This window comes from Leopardus geoffroyi, chromosome E2 (genome assembly GCF_018350155.1).
Source record: "Leopardus geoffroyi isolate Oge1 chromosome E2, O.geoffroyi_Oge1_pat1.0, whole genome shotgun sequence".
In the NCBI taxonomy this organism is placed as follows: domain Eukaryota; kingdom Metazoa; phylum Chordata; class Mammalia; order Carnivora; family Felidae; genus Leopardus; species Leopardus geoffroyi.
This window is the reverse complement of record NC_059335.1, coordinates 43,224,235-43,243,353: the sequence shown is the minus strand read 5'-3', so window position 1 is coordinate 43,243,353 and position 19,119 is coordinate 43,224,235. Positions and strand designations below refer to the sequence as shown.

The window sequence follows — 19,119 nt, the reverse complement described above, 5'->3', positions numbered from 1 at the left end:
AGATGGGGATGGAGGCGTCTTCTTTTGCTCTTACGTCATTACGCTACGGTGCGCAAGTCTCTGGAGCCTGGGGGCGGGGCGGGGCCAATCAGAGGGAAGGGGTGGGGGAAGTGACATTTACTGAGTGTAGTCTGTGTACTGTTAACTTCTACTGGCCTTATAAGACTGCACGTTTTAGATGAGAAACTGAGCCATAATAAATAGTTGCTCAACTCTTCGGTTCACAAGGTGAAGTGGCTTTGGGCCAACTCGCTTGACCACTCCTGGCGGCAGCCTGAAGCCCTAGATCCCTCCCTCTCCATTCGAGCCATCCCGGCCGGTGCCACAGAAGTCTTGACGAATGGCCCAAACGCCGGGCCCCTGCTCGGAGATACCCTGGTAAGACCAAGCAGGTTGGCATCCAATCTTCCCAACAAGAATCTGCCCGCAAATATCCGAACAACACGGGCTCGTGCGCACGCGCGGACACGCATTTGGGCGTGGCCTCGACCTTAGGTTCCGCCCAGCCGCGGTGCGCTTCCTCTTCCGACGAGAGGCGGGGCCGCGGCGTCCGCGGGAAGCCCAGGCTGGTGGTGCTCCACTAGGTGCATCCCGGGAATGGCAGGCTCGGGGAGCTTGGTCCTGCGGCCCTGGATTCGAGAGCTGGTCCTGGGGTCAGATACACTCTCAAGTCCGCAGGTGGGGCAGCTGCTAGAGGTGAGTCCCGCCACCCTTCTCAGAGACCAGGGCAGGGCCCGAGGGCGGTGGGATTGACGCCGGTCGACGCCGTCAGGTGCTACGAGAGGCCGAGGCTCCGGGCCCGTCCCGCGCCCCTGACTCGTCTGATGTCGCGGCCACACTGCTTGTGTCTGACGGGACCCACAGTGTCCGATGCCTAGTGACGTGGGAGACCCTGGACGCCTCGGATTGGTGAGAGAGGAGCCGCGGGGTCTGGGGAAATCGGAGTCTAGTGGGAGTGCGCGAGGCGGAGGTGGGAGGGCCGCAGGCGGGCCGGGCTGTGTTCCAGCGGGCCGTGGCCGTAAGGGTCGTGCTTGCCGCTTGCCGCAGGGAGGAGAAGGAGTTCGGCTTCCGAGGGGCAGAAGGCCGGCTGCTGCTGCTGCAGGATTGTGGGGTCCGCGTCCAAGTCGCCGAAGGCGGCGCGGTGAGTGGTGAGGCTGGTTTGGGTGGGTTAATGAGCCTCTTCGTGACAACTCCTAAGACCCGTCCCTTAATTCAATCCTTCAGCCCGCGGAGTTCTACCTCCAGGTGAACCGCTTCAGCCTGCTGCCCACTGAGCAGCCCCGGGAACGGGTGATTGGTTGGTAAATGATGCCTCCCCCCACCGGCTGTTCTCTCTACTCAGGCCTCGCTGACTTTGGTGTAGGTCTTTTGGGTGGGAGGGCTTAGGCCGCTGGAAACAACATTGCCAACTACCTCCCTTTTTTTTTTCCCCCAGCAACCAAGACCCGGATGTGCAGAAAAAGCTCTATGACTGTTTGGAGTGAGTAGAGGGTTGGGCTCTGGGGCCAAGTGTGGCTGTGTCAAGGGCAAATTTGTGCAGACAGGCCTCAGGATTGTTCCTCAGGCTTGTCCTCTCTGTTTCTATAGGGAGCACCTTTCAGAGTCCGTCTCCCCCAGTGCAGGTATTTATAGGGGTTGGCCAATGACCCTAACTCCCTGTAGAGTGACCTCCCCAGCCATCACCTCTCGCTTCTTTAGTAAGCTTTTCTTCCTACCCACCCTGCCTTTCTTCTTTTTTAAGTTTTGGCCCATCCTCTGGTCCTCTGCCCTCAGGCCTTTCACTGTCCCAACTTCTGGATGAGGTGCAGGAGGACCAGGAGCATCGGGGGGCGTTAGTGCACCTGGCTGAGAGCTGTCTGATGCTGGCAGGCCCTTACACAGCACCCCCTCTTACCCGCTGGGCCTCCTCCCACCATAGGACCATGGTCAGTCTGGGGCTCCCCTTGGGAAATGTCAGAGGAGTTGAACAAGGGCTAGGCTGAGAGTTTATGCCCCACAGGGAGAAGCTGTGTACACTGTCCCCAGCTCATGGCTGCACATCTCTGAGAATGACCAGCGAGTTCTGAGCTCTCTGGGTCCAGGTCAGAGGATACAGGGTAAGAAGGACTGGAGAGGTCAAGATGGGAGTACCTGGGGACCTAGTGCCCACAGTGCTAATAAGCTCCCCCTGACCCTCAGACCCTGAGCTGCCCCCACCAGACCCAGCTCTGGAAGACCTATCGCTGACCCTGATCTCTCCTTCCTCACCTACGTCCTCAGGTAAGGTGGTGTGCAGGCCACAGGCATTCACTGCTATCAGCCACGTGGGGGGATGAACACAATCCCTGTCGGCCTGCCTAAGCTAATGAGCCACTGAGAGGGCTGTGCCCACAGTCGGTGCCCTCCTCTCCAGGAACCCCTGCTTTACCCGGCCACATGTCCTCTGAGGAAAGCGGTGCCAGCATCAGCCTTCTGCCTGCCCTGTCCTTGGCTGCTTCAGACCCAGTGCAGAAGGGCAGCTCCCAGCCTGTGCCAGCCATCTGTTCAGCCCCTGGCCCCCTGCCCCCCAGTTCCATACACCCTAGCCGTGGACCCAGATCCCCACTCCTGAGCTGCACCCCAAGTCTCTCACCCCTTGGTCATGTACCCAGTCCACGTCAGGCCATTGTGACCAGGGCCCAGAAACCTAGCTTGGAGTTCAAGGAGCTAGGATTGCCCCCCAAGAACTGGCACCACTCTCCAAGGACAAGAACGACCACAGGAGCCCTGGAGTCCAGCCCTGTTGGGGTGAGTATAGCCTCTCTACAACTGGATAGAATGGGATGGGTCTTGGGTGGAGCTGGGAGTGGGGGTGGGGAGTAGCATTAGATGGGGTTAGGGGTCCTTGTAGGCCCCTCTCCAGATACACCACCACCTTCAGGACCCTCCAAAGAAGCATCGTGATGGTTCTGCCTTCCAATATGAGTATGAGCCACCCTGCGCCTCCCTCTGTGCCCAGGTGCAAGCTGTCAGGTGAGTGCTTGGGGCTGCCCCTATTCTTTTGGTCACCAGGCCCAGTCTCCATTGACCTACAGCCATGGTTCTTTTCCCAGGCTTCCTCCCCAGCTTGTGGCCTGGGCCTTGCACCTTCTGATGGAGCCACAGCTGGAGTCTGAGCTCACCCAGGTGTGAGGGGTCATGTGAACATGTGGGAAGATGTGTGCACACAGGTCCATGGCTGGAGATAAACCAAAAGTACTCCACACTCTGCTTTGAGTTTTTTAATAAAATAATCTCATGCGGCAGGAAGAGGAGAGGGTCAGGGGTTGGGGCCGCCGCCTCTTTGGTCTGTGGCTGGGGAGGGTGGCTTCTGCTCAGGACTAGAGGGCTCTGTGGGCTGTGGGGGCAGAGGTTGGGCTCCAAGACCAGATCCTGCAAGGGAAGGAGGAAGGGAGAGGAGGGATCAGGACTGGACTGAGCAGTCCTACCACCCTCCCAACTGGCCCTAGCTTCCTCTCACCTAGGCCTGGAGATGAGGGTGCCTCAGGCTTTGGCCTCCTCTTGAGAACAGGGGAGCGCTGCAGCCGCAGGGGCCGTTCTGAAAGACACAGAAACACTTGGCAGGGGAGGAGGTTCCTAGGGGCTTGCTGCCTGTCCCCAAGCGTTCTCTCCCACCTCCAGTGCGTGTGTGAACACACACTGTTGGCTTCAGAGCCACCTCCTTCCCCTGCATCCTCCCACCCCTGGCAAAAGCTGTTCTCCTGGAGGTGGAGCCAGGACTAGTGGGAAGGGCTTGTCAGACCCGTGCTCCTGGCCTTCTGGCTCCCTAACTTCTCAACCCCTTACACCATTGGTGGCCCCCTCCAAGGACCAAAACCACAAAGGGAGCCATGGAGTCTACCCTCCCCATCTCCTCCTGCACTCAAGCACACAGGGAGGTGTTCCCCCTCACCAGCAGGGGTCTGGAGCTGGTCCTCATGCACAGACACTGCTCGTCGCCCTGCCGAGAGAGGCCTCGGCCTCAGCTGGCCATCTGGGGGAGGCCAGGGTATCAGGGTATGGTCTCAACAGCTTTCCCCACTCCAGCCCTTGCTTCCCCCTCCACCGTCAGGGTTCCCAGCCCAGTATTGGGGTGGGGGCTAGGTGCCTGCTTACCTTCGTTCCTAGGGCCCAGGCAAGGGTCCTCTGGGAGGACCAGGCTGTCAGGGGAGGGGCTGGTTCTTCGTGGACTGGGGCTGGGACAAGGGGAGGGGGGGCCTGGACCATCCTGTTGGCCCCAACCACGGCCCCTGAGCTCTGCATTCAGCTGCTGTCCTAGTGTCTTCCAGGTGGTGGACTCCGGACCTTGGCTCCCTGGACCAGGTCTGCATGAGGGGTCTACAGGGAGAAGGGTGTGAGCCTAACCAGTGGTCTGACCCCCTCCTATCTTTGCATGTCCCCCAAAACACACAGTGGCCCTTACTCACCAGCCGACACGGAGTGGGTGCGGGACTTGATTGAGATGGGAGGGGCCTCTGTGGAACTGTCCATAATGTCACCTGCAAGGGGCTGGGGGTTCAGGCACCAGCCTTTGGGAGTGAGGGGAAGAAAAACCTGGCCTCTTCCCCTCTTCCCCCAGAACAGCAAGTACCTTGGGGACTATATCTAAGGACAGCTCCTTCACCAAAAATGTACTGCCATAGCACAGGATCCCACTTACCATCCGAGCCAGCCTTCTTGATCTCTCCATCCTTGCTCTGTAGGAAACAGGGAAATCGAGCTCAGTCCTGTCCTGTCTTCACTCTAGCCTTGTTCTTGTAACCACTACTAAATGCCCACCAGGAGATGCAGGGATGGATGAAGAGGAAGCTCATGTAACCCACAGGTGGCGATGAGAGGCTAAAAGTAGCCAGGAAGGAGTTCCTGACACAGGAACACGTGGCAGGGTGATGAGATGAAAGAAGTGACAAGGGCTGAGGCCTTGGGGCAGGATTAGGAGGCAGGGCAGTGTCTTGAGAGGAAGTACCTGGAAGACTTGCTGTTTCAAATGCAGGTGACAAGGTCAGAGTTCTGTTAGATCTACAGAAAAAGGACCACCCCAGTCCAATGACCAGGGCAGAAGCCAAGAAGGAAAAAAGGTGGACTCTGATGACTGTTCTGAGGGGGAGGGGGTGGAACTGACAGAGCCGTCTGTGTGTCATGAGCCTCCTTCTGGTCACATATGTCACCCACAGATTGCCACAAGCCACATGTCGCCTGCCCCCTCACTTTGCACTTGTGTCCCTCCCAACTTACTTGCTTCCTCTTGCCTTCAGCACTCCCGCTGCTTCTGCTCACACCAATCCTCTGCAGCATCACTTGTACCCGCTGTTCAAAGGATGGGGCCAGCTCTGTGTCTCCCCGCTCCAGGGGCCGCCGCTGAGAACACAGAAGCCCAAGTAGGAGAGAGCCCATTGCCTCAGTCCTAGCAGAGCCCTCACCCCTTGTCACCAGGCTTACCTTGTCAGGTCTGGTGCCCAGTGTTTCCTCCTCCTCAGCAGGTAGTAGTATCATTGAATAGGCTTTGCTTTCCCGGGTATAACGAGGCCGGCTCCTATGGGCCGGGTCTGGGCTGCTGGTGCCCCCCTCAGCTCCACCAGGCTCCTCCCCACGACCAGGGCGGGATGGTGGCCGCAACAGGTCTCCCAGTGTGGTCTTTCGAGTACGGGGAGCTGCCCCAGGGCTGGTCTCTAGATCAGGCCGTGACCCCCGGGTTGAACGAGGCTTCTTAAAGGCAAACAGGGTACCCAGCTTCTTTCTCAGTGTACGGGGGACAGGGGTGGTACCCCCTTCATTGGCTGAGTCCTCTTCAGGAACCCAGCTGTGGGAACAGCTGGCAGTGAGTGGCAAAGCAGACAGACCATCCCACCTTCTCCCACCCCATACAACTGCCCCTCACTCACAGGCTATCCTGCTGGATCAGCCTTTTGGAGAAGAATTCCTCCACACCTTCGTCCACGCGGGCACTGAGTCCATTCCCTTCCTGCGGCAGGGCTGGGAGCACCTGGGGGACACCATAGGGTGAGGACTGAGCACAACCATATATTCTCTCCACCCCTTGAGGAGCAGCCTAGCCTGGGCAACTTCTGTACCTGAGAGCTGCAGTGACCTTAGGGGGCTACTGACAAACATTCCTGCTGTCCAACTGGTGGGCAGAGATGGTTTCACATATCCCCTAATCAGAAGCTGGCCCTGGACACACACACACTCAGCCCACACCTGTTCTTGTCCCATGGAGTATCGACACCCGGAACCATCCTGTCACCAGCAGGCTAAAACCTACAGGCTCCTGGGCCACACGTTCCCATTTGCTACCCTCTCTGCTCCAAACAGTTCCCTGCAGTACCCTCCACCCCCACCCCACCCGGCCTGCTGGCAGCTCAGCGGCTCCTGCTGCTGCGTCAGACCCTCTGGGGGGCCTCAATCCAACTCCTGCCTGCCTTCTGCCCTGTCTCCAATGTCCCCACCAGTACCCAGCCCACACAGAACATCTCCCCACATAAACAACTACTGGATGTGCAGTAGATGCAGGATTGTCCCCGCAGCCAGGGGGCCCAGGATCTTTCAGTAACCCTGGGAGAGGGAGGATAAGATGGACACCCTCTCTCGCACATCCATTCGTGCAAAGGGCCAACCTGAGATGCAGTTCTAAACTGAGATGTACCCCAAATTAAATCCACACGCTCATGACCCTGCATGGGAATGGCCTGGGGAAGGGGTGGCCAGGAATAAGCCAAGATTCGGCAGCACGACCAAGTACTCTTGAGTCCCGACAACCCACCTCCCTAGCTGCTTCTCTCCTGAGAAACAAATAAGGCACCCGTGACCCCCTAGTTCCACAAGCTCTGGAATGGGGGAAGGGCACTCACCTGGGGGCCCCCCGGTGGCGGACGGTGGTGGTACTGGCGCCGCGGCCGCGGCCGGGCCCGGGTCGGATGGCGTAGGGGCTCCCCAGAGGGTGGCAGGTCCATGCAAGGCAGTGGGCCGGCCTGGGGACCCGGGGTGGCAGGGCTCGGAGAGCCACGGGCAGAAGGCCCCGCCTGCGGCTCTGCATCTTCCCCCGGAGCCGCCAGCTCGGGCTCCGGTTCCTCAGCAGCACCTAAAGGGAGAGCACCAGAGGAGTACCGAGAAGCAAGCCTGGGGAGGTGGTGGCGGCAGCAGCGGCGCTGGGGCGGCGGGGGACCCGCCCAGGGCGCGGGGAGGGGCCCGACTACGCCACCCCCACCCCCCCACGCCCGCCCCTCCCCCCGTCGCCGCTGTCCGTGGTGCTGAGCGCGGCCCCGAGCGGCGCGGCTCTGCGCTGCCGCCAAGCATGCGCATCCTGGGGGTAGGGAAAGGGGCGGGGGAGACGAATGGAGAGTAGATCGTGGTCTGCTCAGGTCCTGCTCCATGCTGACCACAGTAGACCCCAACCTGCAAGTCTGCATGGGGAACCTGGCCTGGCTCAGTCAAGGGTCAGGTAGTTCCTAGGACAAGACTAAATGAATGTGACCATGTGTCTAGGTCCCCAGATCTAATGGAGGACCTTCAGCTCAACCTGGTTAACTCCCTTTCCCCCAGACCGACTTACTGTGAGTGGAGAGGACCAGGTGAAAACATTGGCTGGACTCAGGCCATTTCTGTGGAGGACTGTCATGCTGGGTGGGGAGGGCAGAAACTCAGCCTGGGAACCAGGGGAGCTGCCTCCCTGCCTTCCAAACTTCTGGGACCACCTACCTTCTGTTCCTCTTCATCCTTCTGCTTTTCCCTCACCTCCTCAGAGAAGAAAAGACCTTCCAATTCCCCAGGCCCAAGGGGGCTGGGCTCACCTCCATCCAGTGCTGGTATGGCAGGAGGCATTGTCACTGTTGCCTGCTGAGCCAGACTCTCCACCTGCAATAAGGCACCCTAAAGATGGGCAGGTAGGGCCTCAGCCATAGTCCCATCAGTGCTAAGGAAACCCTGAAATAACCCTGGGCTATATGACCCCAGAAGACATTAAAAAACCCCTGCAAGGCAGTGGCCAGGTCACTGTGTGTGTATGTGTGCCTGTGCATGCATGCACATGCCTGCGTGCACAATTCTCCCTCACCAGCCGATCACGGGCTGCATTCAGCCCCTCCAAGGCCTGAGCCACAATGCTCTCTGCCAAGGTCCCCGTGACTGACAACCGCATATCCCTGAGAGCAAGAGAGAGCAAAGATTAGTGTGCTATCTATGCCCAGTCCTGTCTAGTCCAGTTTAGCCCAGTCCCATCCAGCTTACCGGAGCCTAGTGAAGGCATCTTGCAGCAGGTGCTCTGGGAGCAGTTCTGGGAGGCCCCTTGAGCCCACCAGAACCCCCTCTAGCTGCTCCCTCCACCTGGGTCCCTGTAGCATCTGGGGGCAGAGGCTCCTTGTTGTGTCCAGTGTAGCCTGAGTGAAATCCTGGGTAAAGATCAGAACATGGAGGGTGTGGCCTAAAGCTCCAACCCTCACAGAACAGTGATTCAAGGAATATCACAGTCAAACCTATGGGATAGGGGTCAAGCCTATTATGGAGGTGGAGATGGGGTTGGGGCTAGGATACCATCTTACTTGAATATCTTTACGGCAGACCTCGCCCACCTGTCCCAGGAGGCCCTCTAGCTTTTGCCGCAGCTGCCACTGATGACTTGGGGAGCTTCCAGCCTCATACAGAATTGGGAGAATCTGGAGGCCAAGGAGGAGAAGGAGTTGCAAGTTGACACCTGATTAAGTGGGGGAGGGTCTTTTTGCAGTGGTGGGGAGGGGAGTACTCACACTGAGAGAGAAGTTGGCATTTTGGATGGCATCTTCAGCCTGGTGCACAGCAGCTTCACCCTGGGGTCCAGCCCCACAGCCCAGTAGCTCTACATGCTCCTGCACTGACTGACACAGTTCGTTCACTTCCTGGGGGGGGTGGGGGGATGCATCAAGAATCAGTCCGATCTTAGTCCCCTCCCAGCCCCCCAGACTCTGCCTCCTTCCCAGTGTCTCCAACAGGGTGGTAAGGTCCTGAAGCCAATCCCATCAGGCCAGTCACTTAGGAAACCTATCTGTTCAAGGAGGGCAAGCAGTGTCTCCTTTGGTTCATTTTAGAGACTTTATATATACTCCCTAATTGTCCTGAATAGGAAAAAAAGGAGCTATTAGTCGTGTCTGTATTTTAGAAGCTTGATCTGCTTATCATCCACATAGAAGACAGACTTAGTGGTGGGCAGAAATGGGGGTGAGGTGGGGTGCCTGTGTGGCTCAGTCGGTTAAGCATCCAACTCTTGATTTTGGTTCAGGTCATGATCTCATGGTTTGTGGGATCACAACCCTAGTCAGGCTCTGCACCGTCAGATTCTTTCTCTTGGGATTCTCTCTCTCTCTCTCTCTGCACCTCCCCTGTTCTCTCTCTCTCAAAAATAAACATTAAAAAAAAGAAATGGTTGTGAGGAGCCATAGATGAAAGATCAGGGGGAGCAAGAGATAGTTGGGGTGGGGGTAAGGATCAGTGTGTGTGAGAGTTAGCAGAGGGAGGACTAAGGAGGTCTGTGGGGGCTCTAATGTGGCCTGGAGAGACCTGGTCCAAACCTCTGTCCACAACACTTGGTGAGTGTGGGCACCATTGAGATTGGGTTCCAGGATAGAGAGAAGAGTTTGTGCAAGGTGATGAGATCACTTGAAAATCTGTAGAATGTGAAGCCCCTGAAGGATGTCTGGGTTGAGATGCCTGAGCTCTAAAGCCTGGGATTTGAGAACAGATGGGTGGAGGGATCTCACAAAGGCAAGGTAGCAGAGGGAGATGAAACCAGAAAAAGTGTCGCTGAGTTTGGTCCCAGCAGAGGTGGATGGAGAGGGCAGAAGAGCCCTGTGAGCAGGAAGTCATACATGAGGCTATAATCACCTGGGGTGGGGGGTAGGGGGCCGGTAGGATTAAGGGAGGATTTCAAAATAGCTCCCATCTTGAACAGGAGACCCTATTTAAATGCTTTTAAAAGGCATCCAGGGGTGTTATTTGGGGGAGCTACCAAGAAGAGGGACTTGTCCGGGACAGCATAATTCAGGCACCCTAGCCCCAAGAAAGTCAGACCCTCAAACTCACAAAGGATCTCGAGGGCCAAAGCTCATCCCATCCCCTATCTCCTGTGCCTACTCAAGGTTGAGGGAGGGGACACTAACCTGCTCTGAAGGGTCGGAGACCAGACCCGGTGGCTGCGGACAGGAAGTGCGGTCAGAAGAGGCATGGTCCGCACGGTTATTCCTCAAAAGACAGGCTTGGATCTGGGGACAAGGGATATTGAGAAGTGGTAGGAAGCGGGGCTACCAAGCAGAGCAGGGCAAGGGAGGAGAGGGACCCACACCTGATGCACTGCACGTGTGGTCATTTCCGGGCGGCTGCGATGTGCCTGGGCCACGTCGTTCAGTGGCAGAGGCATGGCCTTTAGGCTGCGGTTCTGCTCCAGGGCCTGCGCTACGTCCAGCAGGCCCAGAGCAGACGTGTGGTTCCGGTCCCAGACGACAGACCTGGGCCAGGCCGGGCTTCAGTCAAGGGCGGAGCTCCACAAGCTCCACCCAACCCGCTGGCCTCATCCATTCGCCTCGCACACAGGCCGAGGCCGCAGCATTTGTTCCTCCACATTCAGCCCCGCCCCTTAGCCCAGTAAGCAACCCCCCAACCCCGCACCACGCCCTCCTCCCCCCTCGGACCCCGCCCACCGGAGCCTAGTGTTGACCCGAAGTGCCTTGGCCAGCATCTTGGCGCCGGTATCCCCCATGGCGTTGCCGCTGATATCCAGCGCCGTCAGGTTAGGATTCGTGCCCAGGGCCCGGAGCAGGACGCTGGAGGCCAGCTTCAGCCGCGACTCAGCCACCGACAGAGACTGTAGGGGCTGCAGTTAAGAAAAGCGGTCAGCAAGGAGGGCAAGTTACAGAGTCTGAGGGAGCAGGAGTCACAGGGGTCCATTGCCTGAGGATCCCACATTGTCCCAAGAACTCACACAGTCATCATCCTGCATGAGCTGGACAATCCGGTGCAGGACGTCGTCCAGGGTCTCCCTGTGGGGGCAGGGGCCGCGGTTTGGAAGGACCTGGGTGGGGTGGTGGGGTGGTGGAGTGCTGTCTGGGAGGCCCGGGAGTGAGTGGGATGGGGACTCACTTGCACCGGACGTTGAAGTTCCTTCCAAGTGCCACATGTCGCAGGGACCGACTCCTCCCGATGGCCAGCACCAGAGTCACCATGTCTGAGCCGAAGCCTAGGGGTGGCTCGGATCACGCATACGGCGAGGCTGGGGATGAGGTGGGAACTGGTTGGGCAGTGGGAGGGTGGGTTTCCGGGCAGCCTCACCATTATCCGCCAGATCCAGGGAGCTCACTGCGCCGGCGTCGCACACTAAGTCCTGTATCACCTGAGCGCCCGCTGAACGCAGCTGAAGGTGGAAGGTGAAACAAGCTCAGACCGACAGGCCACAGGTGCAGAGGCTCAGGCGCCCAATGGCCGGCGCTCACCGCCTCGCGGCCCCACTCCGCGTGCGCCCACTGCCTGATCACGTCTCGGGCCGGGCGCTCACCTCACAAGCGCTGAGGTCCAGGTGCAGGTCGCCCGTGTGCGTGTTTAGCGCAAGGCCTTCCAAAAGGGCCCTGGGAGAGGATGTCACAGGGGGTGGCGGGAGCTGGGAAAGGGGGCCCCAGGGCGCGAACGAATACCAAGAAGGAAGGGGCAGGATACCGGAAGGTCGAGGGGGCGATAGGAGCGGGGTGAAGCTCTGGGGCCCCGGCCTGGGTGGTGGCCGCACACGCCGGGGCGTAACCGTAGGCAGCGACACTGACCTGAGCGCGTCGGGCGGCAGCTTACAGCCCGCCAGGCCCAGGTGCCGAAGCGTCTCCGCACGGCTGAGGAAGAGTTGGAGCGCGTCGGGCGCAGCCCGGGACTTCCTGGGGTGGGCGAGCGGGAGGAGTGGGCTTCCGGGCGCAAGGAGGCGGCTCCCCGCCGTCTCCCCCTACCCCGCCCGGACCCGCCCCCCTTACGTGCGGGAGAAGACGTTCCTCGAGGCGTCCAGGTGGCTGAGGCTAGTGCAGCAGCCGCCGGCCAGCGCTGCGAAGAGCTGCGGGAAGAGTGTGTAGGCTACACCGGCGATAGATTGAGCCCCCCGCCACCCCCCCCACGGGTCTACCCTCAGGTCTCGGGCCCGGCCACTGGCCCTACCGATCATCCACCCACTGACCACCCTCTCACAGTGTCCAGGGCGGTGTCGGTGCCCGCGAGATTCAGGAACATCAGAACATTAGGACGGCTCAGGAAACTATAGAGGCCCTGGTGGGAGGATGGGCGTGGGAGGGAGGGAGTCAGGGATCACCTCACCAAGAGCTTCCTGACATCCCACTGTCTGCAGCGCCCCCAATCATTGGCCCTAAAGACAGCCACTCACCCCACTGTCCTCCGAGGACCCCAGCGCCCCAGGGTTCCCGGAAAGATCCAAGTGGTTCAGGGCAGAGTCAAAGGCCACATTAGAAGCCAGTGCCCGGCCCAGAGACCTCATTCCTGTGGTGGAGAGAGTGGCTCAGCAATCAGGCGGATTCACCTCCCCTCCCCGCCCTGACCACCCCACCTACCTCGAGCTGTCAACCCTGTCTGCGCTAGGCTGAGTTTCCTCAGGGCTCCAGGACGATACTCTAGGTGTCTGCTGAGAGCAGCCATGCCTGAGGAATGGGGGCAGCTGTGTGGCTCTCACCTCCTCTAGCACCAGCCTCCTGGGGGTCCCTAGGTTCATCCGTACCTCGATCATCTAGCAGGTTCCCCGCCAGGCTAAGCTCCCGGAGGGCAGAGCTCGAGTGCCCTGCCAGTGCCTGGGCCAGTCGCCGGACAAAGTCTCTGGGGACGAGACCCCAGGTGTGAGACTCTGACCCTGGATTCCCATCTCCTCCCCAGGCCACTAGCCTCCCAAGCCCAAACCCAAGCCCCCAGACTCCTGTCTCCAAGCCCTACCCTTTCCCCCTTACCCCCTCAGGCCACAGTTCTCTAGCACTAGCTCCTCCAGGTGGGACGATTGACTCATCATGTGCAGAATCTGTTCCGAGACCTCAAGGCTCTGAGAACCAGAGTGGAGGCTCAATGAGCTGCACCCTGGCCACCACACCCTTGGCTCCTCCCTGCCCCTACACTCTCACCAGCTTCATGTCCACACAGGAGAGGCACTGGAACCACAGGTTGTAGGACAGGGCAGCCACACTCAACGCCAGGTCGCTGGGTGAGAGAAGGGGAAGGGGCAGGGCTCAGGGTCCTCCTAGGCCCACCACCCCCTCCATGGAGAGGCTGAGGCCCAGGAATGTGGGTCATGGGATCTCCTTCCCTTCCCAGTCCTGGAAGGCCACACACCGACTGCCCAGATGGCTGAAGTCGCCTAGGCTGAAGTGGCGGCAGCCCTGACGATGGTAGATGGTGTCCACATCCTGGATGGGAAGAAGGTGTCTCCAACTGGCTTTGGGCCATAAAGGGTAGAGGGGACCCAATGCATGTGGGGGGTCAGATGTCTCCAGAGCTCCACAAGGAGGGCCCTACTCTCACCCACTGAATCTCCTCTCGGAAAGGGAAGCCATTGTAGTCACACAGAGCCTCATACGTCTCCAAGAAGCCACCTGGGGGAGGTGCCAGGGGTGTAATGGATGAGGAAGAAGAGAGAGACAAAAGGTCAGAGATGGAGGAAGATCAGACTCGAGTTGGGTGGTGGCTGTGCCTCGAGTGACTGTTCAGTTTGGGGGACGCCCAATCCAGGGGTCTGGGGCTGCAGGATGGGGGGAGGCTGAAAGTTCTGTGTGCCCTTTTCTTGGTCCTTACCACAGGGGCTGCTGGGCAAGGTGTCTTCGGAGGGGCTGCTTCTCTCCAGCCGAGCCAGCATGGAGGAGGATGTGGGCTTCCGGAATAGCTTCCTGGGGAGGGGGATAAGGGAAAAGGGGGCAGGGGACTTGTAGCCCCTAGGATGGGAGGCAACCCACTTGCGTCATTCAGAGCACCCCCTGCTGCCCCTCCTTTCCTGCTGGTCCCTTGTAGTTGTCTGGCCTCACCCAAGGTTCGAGCGAGGGAAGACCTTCTTGATGGCTGCAGCAATGTGCTGGGCCAGCTGTTCCAGGGCAGCTACACCAGCAAACTCCAGGACCAGCTCAGGCAGAGACTCTAGCTCAAAAGTGACCTGGGGAGGGAGGGCTGCTGGGTTGGGCTCCATGTGTGGGGGCAGGTGGAAAAGGAGGCAAAGACCAGGCTGCAGGCTGTGGTGGGGTACCAGGTGTCTCACCTGAGGGGGTGTCTCCTGCAGTGCCATGGTCTGGACCTCCAGGTAGCTGAATGTGCAGTCCACCTATGGAGTGCCTGAATCAGCTGGAACCAAGGCCTTAGCCCTGCCCTTCTGTGACCCCAGTCCGTGCAGTCCAGAGTTCAGAGCCAGCCCTGCTTGCTGTGGGGAGCCCAGTGCTATTGGCAGGGCAGAGCCCACAGAGCACAGACAACTCAGCGGAGGCAGCCCTCATCAAAAAAGCTGCTGGAGGGCAAGGGGTGAGGGGTGGTGGTCAGCCCCTGGCACTCACCCTCAGGGGAAGGCAGGTGTGGAGCAGGTAGGCTCTCCATCGTAGCAGTGCCTGGGGGAAGAGAGTGTCTCACCCCCTGGGCAGGGCAAGAGACTCTATTTTCCTGGGCCCCAGTGGCCCTCCCGAGCTCTGCCCCCTGCCATACCAAGACATGACCTCGCTCAGCACCCTCCCGTTCTGGTAGCCAGGTTTTCAGCAGCAGCTCAGCCTCCTTGGGCCACAGGAATCTGGTGATCTCGCCTGTGGAATGGCAGCCTGCTGGGTGACTTTGGTCCTCCTGGGAAGGCCAACTCAGGCCCATGGTCTGCACCAGGCTTCTGGCCTGGGCTCATCTATGGGCCAGTAAGGAAGGAGTGGAGTGGATGTGGGGGCACCAAACTCTTCCGAGAAGCAGAGAGAACTGTTTGCAGGTGCTCCGGGACGCTGGATGGGCTTCTGGCTTTGGAGCCAAGTACGCGGGAAGGGCCAGCGCTTACCTCGCAGCTCACAGGATATGCCGTCGGGGGTCTGGGCCATGGGGCCGGGCCGGGCCGCCGGATGGCCCAACGAGCTCCGACAAGAAACAGTAGCGGGCGGGCGCACACACAGGAAGCCTGGGGGCCCTGGCTCGCACTGTAGCCACCTGCTCCTCCTGCAGCGGAAGGTACGCGCTGCTTCCTGCCAGGCCGCCCCCAGCCCGGCTCCTCCCCGCCCCGGCCTCCGCGGGACAGGAGATGTAGGAGGGGGGCAGAGTCCAGCTGTCCGCCCACTCAGTCGCGCAGGAGCTACTGTGGCAAGACAGACACCGGGTAGGAGTGGTGTGGCCGGGAGGGTCGTGCGTGTGGCGCGCGCCTCTTGCCATTCCTAGCCCCCTACTTCCACCCCTCACCGCAGTGCCTGTCGCGAGCACCAGGGGGCGCTGCCCGCTCGGGGATCCCTGCGGCCCACCCGCGTTGGTCCCCTCCAAAACCTAGCTGGGGAGGTGGACAAGGGGCGGGCCGGGAGGAGTGCCTATTCAGCAAGGAGCAACGAATCTCTCCCAGTAGCTCTCCCAACACCTGGGTCCTAGCCTGAAGGGCCTAATCTGTTGCTCCTAACCTGGAGTATGTGACCCCGTGGGATAGCCACCAACTTTTTTTTTTTTTTTTTTTTAGCAATCTGCATGGGGGGGATAGAACTCACAACCCCGAGATCAAGAGTCACCTGCTTTACCAACTGAGCCAGCCAGGTGCCCCCGAGATCCACTAACTTTTGAAAGGCCGAAAAAATGCCAGATGGGCTCAGATACCCTTTTCTAGAGCACAGAGTCCCCAGCTTTCATCAGGTTTGGGCTGGAAGGTGGGGAGTACCTTCATGGGGCAGCCTTGGGCTAAGGCCTGAACCCCAAGTGTTTCAGGCAGGGGTGAGCAAAGGCTAGGTACATGGGAGTCCTCTCCTGTGTCTGTGTCTTCTCCCTCCTGCACGCCCTTACCTCTGCTAGAGTTTAGGGAGGGGGGAACCACTGAAGGAAAGAAAAGTTAGTGTCTCCAGGGCTGGGAGGGGTCAGTAGGTCATGGGGTGAGGTCCTGCTAACCAGAGCATGCTGCCAGATAAAAGACCAGGGACCTAGATTCTGGAGGGTTCACAGGAAAAGAATTACTGTTTTTTTTTCTTCCATTACAATCCAATTAAACTCCACTTATTAGGAACAGCCCTCTGCCCTGCCCACAGCTCAGCCAGGCAGAGGTGAAAGACATAATCTTGAAAGTAGATGAGGGATGCTGAGCAGGGTGCCTTGGTCTCATTCCCATTTAGCTATCCCTCCCCACTTTAGGGCTTGGAGATAAGTGGAAACATCCTCCAGTCACCTGATCATCCCGCCACCCCACCCCCACCTCCACCCCCTCACCTAACAAAATCTCATCTCTACCAAAGATTGACACAAAGTGGCAGTAGAAACTGAACAGTAGCAGCTTGGGCAAAGCCTACCCTCAAGCAAAAGGCCAATGGTGTGAAAGCACAGGGCTGACTAGGGTTGATGGGAGGATACAGCGGGAGAAGTTGCTGAGAGTTTCTGCAAACAGAGGCAAGAGATAGTCCTACTCTGCCGTCTCCCAGTTTGAAAGAAGAGTTTGGTTTAAGATCTAGGATTCCTTCTAAGACCACATAGAACCCACAAGCTACTTTTAGGGTGAGAACTCAGTAGGTCTCTTGCACTTGAAGCGTGACCAAGTGGTACAAGAATGCTGCTTCTAAAGGCCGACTGCCTGAATTTAAGTCCTGACTCCCAACTCTTTCCAGCTGTTCCACACTAAGTTACTTAACCTTTTCGGACTTCCTTTCCTGTTTCATAAGCTGGAGCTATTAACTTGCCTCAAAGTGTTGCTATAAGGATTAAATGCTTTTTAAGTGCTCACAACAGTGCCTGGCACTCAGTGAATACTCACATCTGCCAAGTCTGCCATGGCAACCCCAGGACTCCGTAATAGAAAACGCACCTCAGTGGGACTTCTCTGTTTAGAATGGACTAGGATAAGAAATACAAGAGGGAATGTCTGCCAAAAGGGACTCTCAAGGCCAGCAACACATTGGTGGCATCTACCCCAGTCTGATGAGTGCTGTTGGGGTGGGTACAGGCTGCTGAAACCAGAATCAGCATGGAGATCCGGGCGGCAGTGACAAAACTACCACACTGCTATCAGAAACCAAGTGAACACATGGGACTCAGCTCCTAACATGTTGAGTGACTCAGTGAGAAGGGGACAGGCCCTTCAGCTTGTCTGTGTTCTAGATGGTGTGACACTCCGTGGGCGCTCAGGAAATGCTAAAGCTCACAAGGAAGCATAAGCCCCGCCTGCTCCAGCAGCACAGGATGAGGCCAGGCCAGGCTGCACCTCCCAGGTTTGCCACAAGGCTCCCTTCAGATGGTTTTAAAAGACTAGATCCTGGGGCGCCTGTGTGGTTCTGCGGGTTGAGCTTCCAACTTCGGCTCAGGTGATGATCTTGTGGTTTCATGAGTTTGAGCCCCACATCGGGCTCACTGCTCTCAGCCTGTCAGCGCGGAGCCCGCTTCAGAGCCTCTGTTCCCCTCATTCTGCTCCTCCCTTGTTTGGACTCTCCCAAAAACAAATGGTTAAAAAAACAAAAAAAACAGCTAGGTCCTGACCAAAGGCAAGAGGACTCGGGTGCTTGCTGGGCACCTTGCCGGGCAGCAGGGGAGGTTGGTACCAACCCAGGTGTGGAAAGAGAATATTTTACTCCAGTACTTGCTATTGGCTTAATAATGGCGAACAGCAGACAGGTCAGAGAACTTCCGCATCAAAAGTTCTCTGGTGAGGACTAACCATGAGAATTGGCCTCTGTACTTTGTTTATATATAAATATAATAAAAATATATTTTTAATTTTTTTAAATTTATTTTTGACAAGTGTGCGAGCATGAGCTGGGGAGGGGCAGAGAGGGAGACACAGAATCCGAAGCAGGTTCCAGATTCCAAGGTGTCAGCTCAGAGCCTGACGTGGGGCTCGAACTCATGAACTATGAGATCATGACCTGGGCCAAAGTTGGACGCTTAGCCGACTGAGCCACCCAGGCGCCCCTATATTTATTTTTAAATGTTTATTTTTGAGAGAGAGCAAGCAGGGCAGGGCAGAGAGGGAGACAGAGGATCTGAAGCAGAGGCTCTGAGATGTCAGCTCAGAGCCTGACGAGGGGCTCAAAACTCATAAACTGTGAGGTCACGACCTGAGCCAAAGTTGGAAGTTTAACCAACTGAGCCACCCAGGTGTCCCAATTTATATTTTAAGTATAAGGCTGTATGTATATAATGGACTCACACAGGATACATCATGGGTTATGCAATGAGGAATCACTTTTCAGCGTCTCTTCCATCAGAATGTGACTTTTCTTGCCCCCTCCCCATCCCAAACATACTTTACACTTTCAATTTGAATGTACACAATGAGAAAAAGCTATGCTGAAAATACAGATAAAGGCCTCACTGTTCTGCAGAGATTTTGTCATAAACACCAAGAAAGTTTACAAAACTCTATGGCCACTGGAACAATTCTGGAAGGGGGTACTCTGGCCCCCACGAGGGTTGGCCCATGCATGACAGACACCCAATATTCTGACAACTTTCGACCCAAGGAACTGACTGCAAGGCTCAGAGTTTGAGGCCTCAGCTACCTGTTTTCCTGGGAGACGGGTCTATGTAGACAGTATGAGCAGCCAAAGGCCACACACATCTCAACTTTTGTTACTTCTCACTGAAAACCGCTAATTTGGGATTCTGGTTTAAAAGCCCTATAATTAGTGGCTGAAGATTTTACCTAAAATGGGTTTGCCAAAGCTATCTGCCCAGAAACAGCCAGCAGCATCAAGATGTTTCACTAATGCATCAACTTCCTATTCCAACTCCCTTTTCACCCTGTTTCCTGCAGTGCTTAACAAGCTATGCCATCTGAGTCTCTCTCCCTGCAGTCTGGTGACTAGACTACATGTGTCTCCCCCTCCTAAATTAGCCTCTCTAGAGCAAACTGGGCCCAGCTTCTGTTGTCCTGCACTTGGGCTCAAGTGAGCCCAGCCCTCAGTGAGCGGAGATCCAGAGTGCAGAACTTCCCATGAGCCCCTTCTCTAACATCTG

At 57.7% G+C, this 19,119-nt stretch overlaps 2 protein-coding genes across 5 annotated transcripts; one reads left to right on the top strand and one right to left on the bottom strand.

Annotated features, from left to right (window-relative positions):
- Nucleotides 1-82: 82 nt before the first annotated feature.
- ACD (ACD shelterin complex subunit and telomerase recruitment factor) lies at nucleotides 83-3,267 on the top strand. 4 transcript variants are annotated; one of them, XM_045443169.1, is made up of 13 exons: nucleotides 83-378; nucleotides 585-696; nucleotides 773-909; nucleotides 1,048-1,141; nucleotides 1,225-1,301; nucleotides 1,436-1,480; nucleotides 1,588-1,622; nucleotides 1,774-1,925; nucleotides 2,000-2,096; nucleotides 2,179-2,259; nucleotides 2,393-2,766; nucleotides 2,900-2,991; nucleotides 3,072-3,267. In XM_045443169.1, the coding sequence occupies exons 1-13, from the start codon at nucleotides 341-343 to the stop codon at nucleotides 3,148-3,150; spliced, it is 1,413 nt and encodes a 470-aa protein (XP_045299125.1). In that variant the 5' UTR covers nucleotides 83-340; the 3' UTR covers nucleotides 3,151-3,267. The 4 variants fall into 4 exon arrangements, with proteins under 4 accessions (XP_045299125.1, XP_045299124.1, XP_045299126.1 ...); XM_045443168.1 differs by having other exon boundaries at nucleotides 2,870-2,991; XM_045443170.1 differs by having other exon boundaries at nucleotides 83-696; nucleotides 2,870-2,991.
- Nucleotides 3,225-15,133, bottom strand: CARMIL2 (capping protein regulator and myosin 1 linker 2). Its single transcript, XM_045443166.1, is given in 39 exon segments — nucleotides 3,225-3,390; nucleotides 3,479-3,556; nucleotides 3,911-3,991; nucleotides 4,114-4,335; nucleotides 4,425-4,496; nucleotides 4,658-4,694; nucleotides 5,233-5,355; nucleotides 5,437-5,797; nucleotides 5,880-5,980; nucleotides 6,846-7,075; nucleotides 7,547-7,613; nucleotides 7,693-7,848; nucleotides 8,048-8,135; nucleotides 8,221-8,381; nucleotides 8,532-8,645; nucleotides 8,736-8,864; nucleotides 10,122-10,223; nucleotides 10,304-10,466; nucleotides 10,659-10,831; nucleotides 10,940-10,997; nucleotides 11,098-11,194; nucleotides 11,287-11,368; nucleotides 11,510-11,579; nucleotides 11,769-11,873; nucleotides 11,967-12,165; nucleotides 12,168-12,252; nucleotides 12,368-12,480; nucleotides 12,552-12,638; nucleotides 12,716-12,810; nucleotides 12,939-13,027; nucleotides 13,107-13,182; nucleotides 13,315-13,388; nucleotides 13,504-13,574; nucleotides 13,774-13,865; nucleotides 14,001-14,125; nucleotides 14,228-14,290; nucleotides 14,517-14,567; nucleotides 14,662-14,756; nucleotides 14,993-15,133. Coding segments are annotated over 39 exon segments (4,338 nt in total). The 5' UTR covers nucleotides 15,033-15,133; the 3' UTR covers nucleotides 3,225-3,277.
- Nucleotides 15,134-19,119: the final 3,986 nt, after the last annotated feature.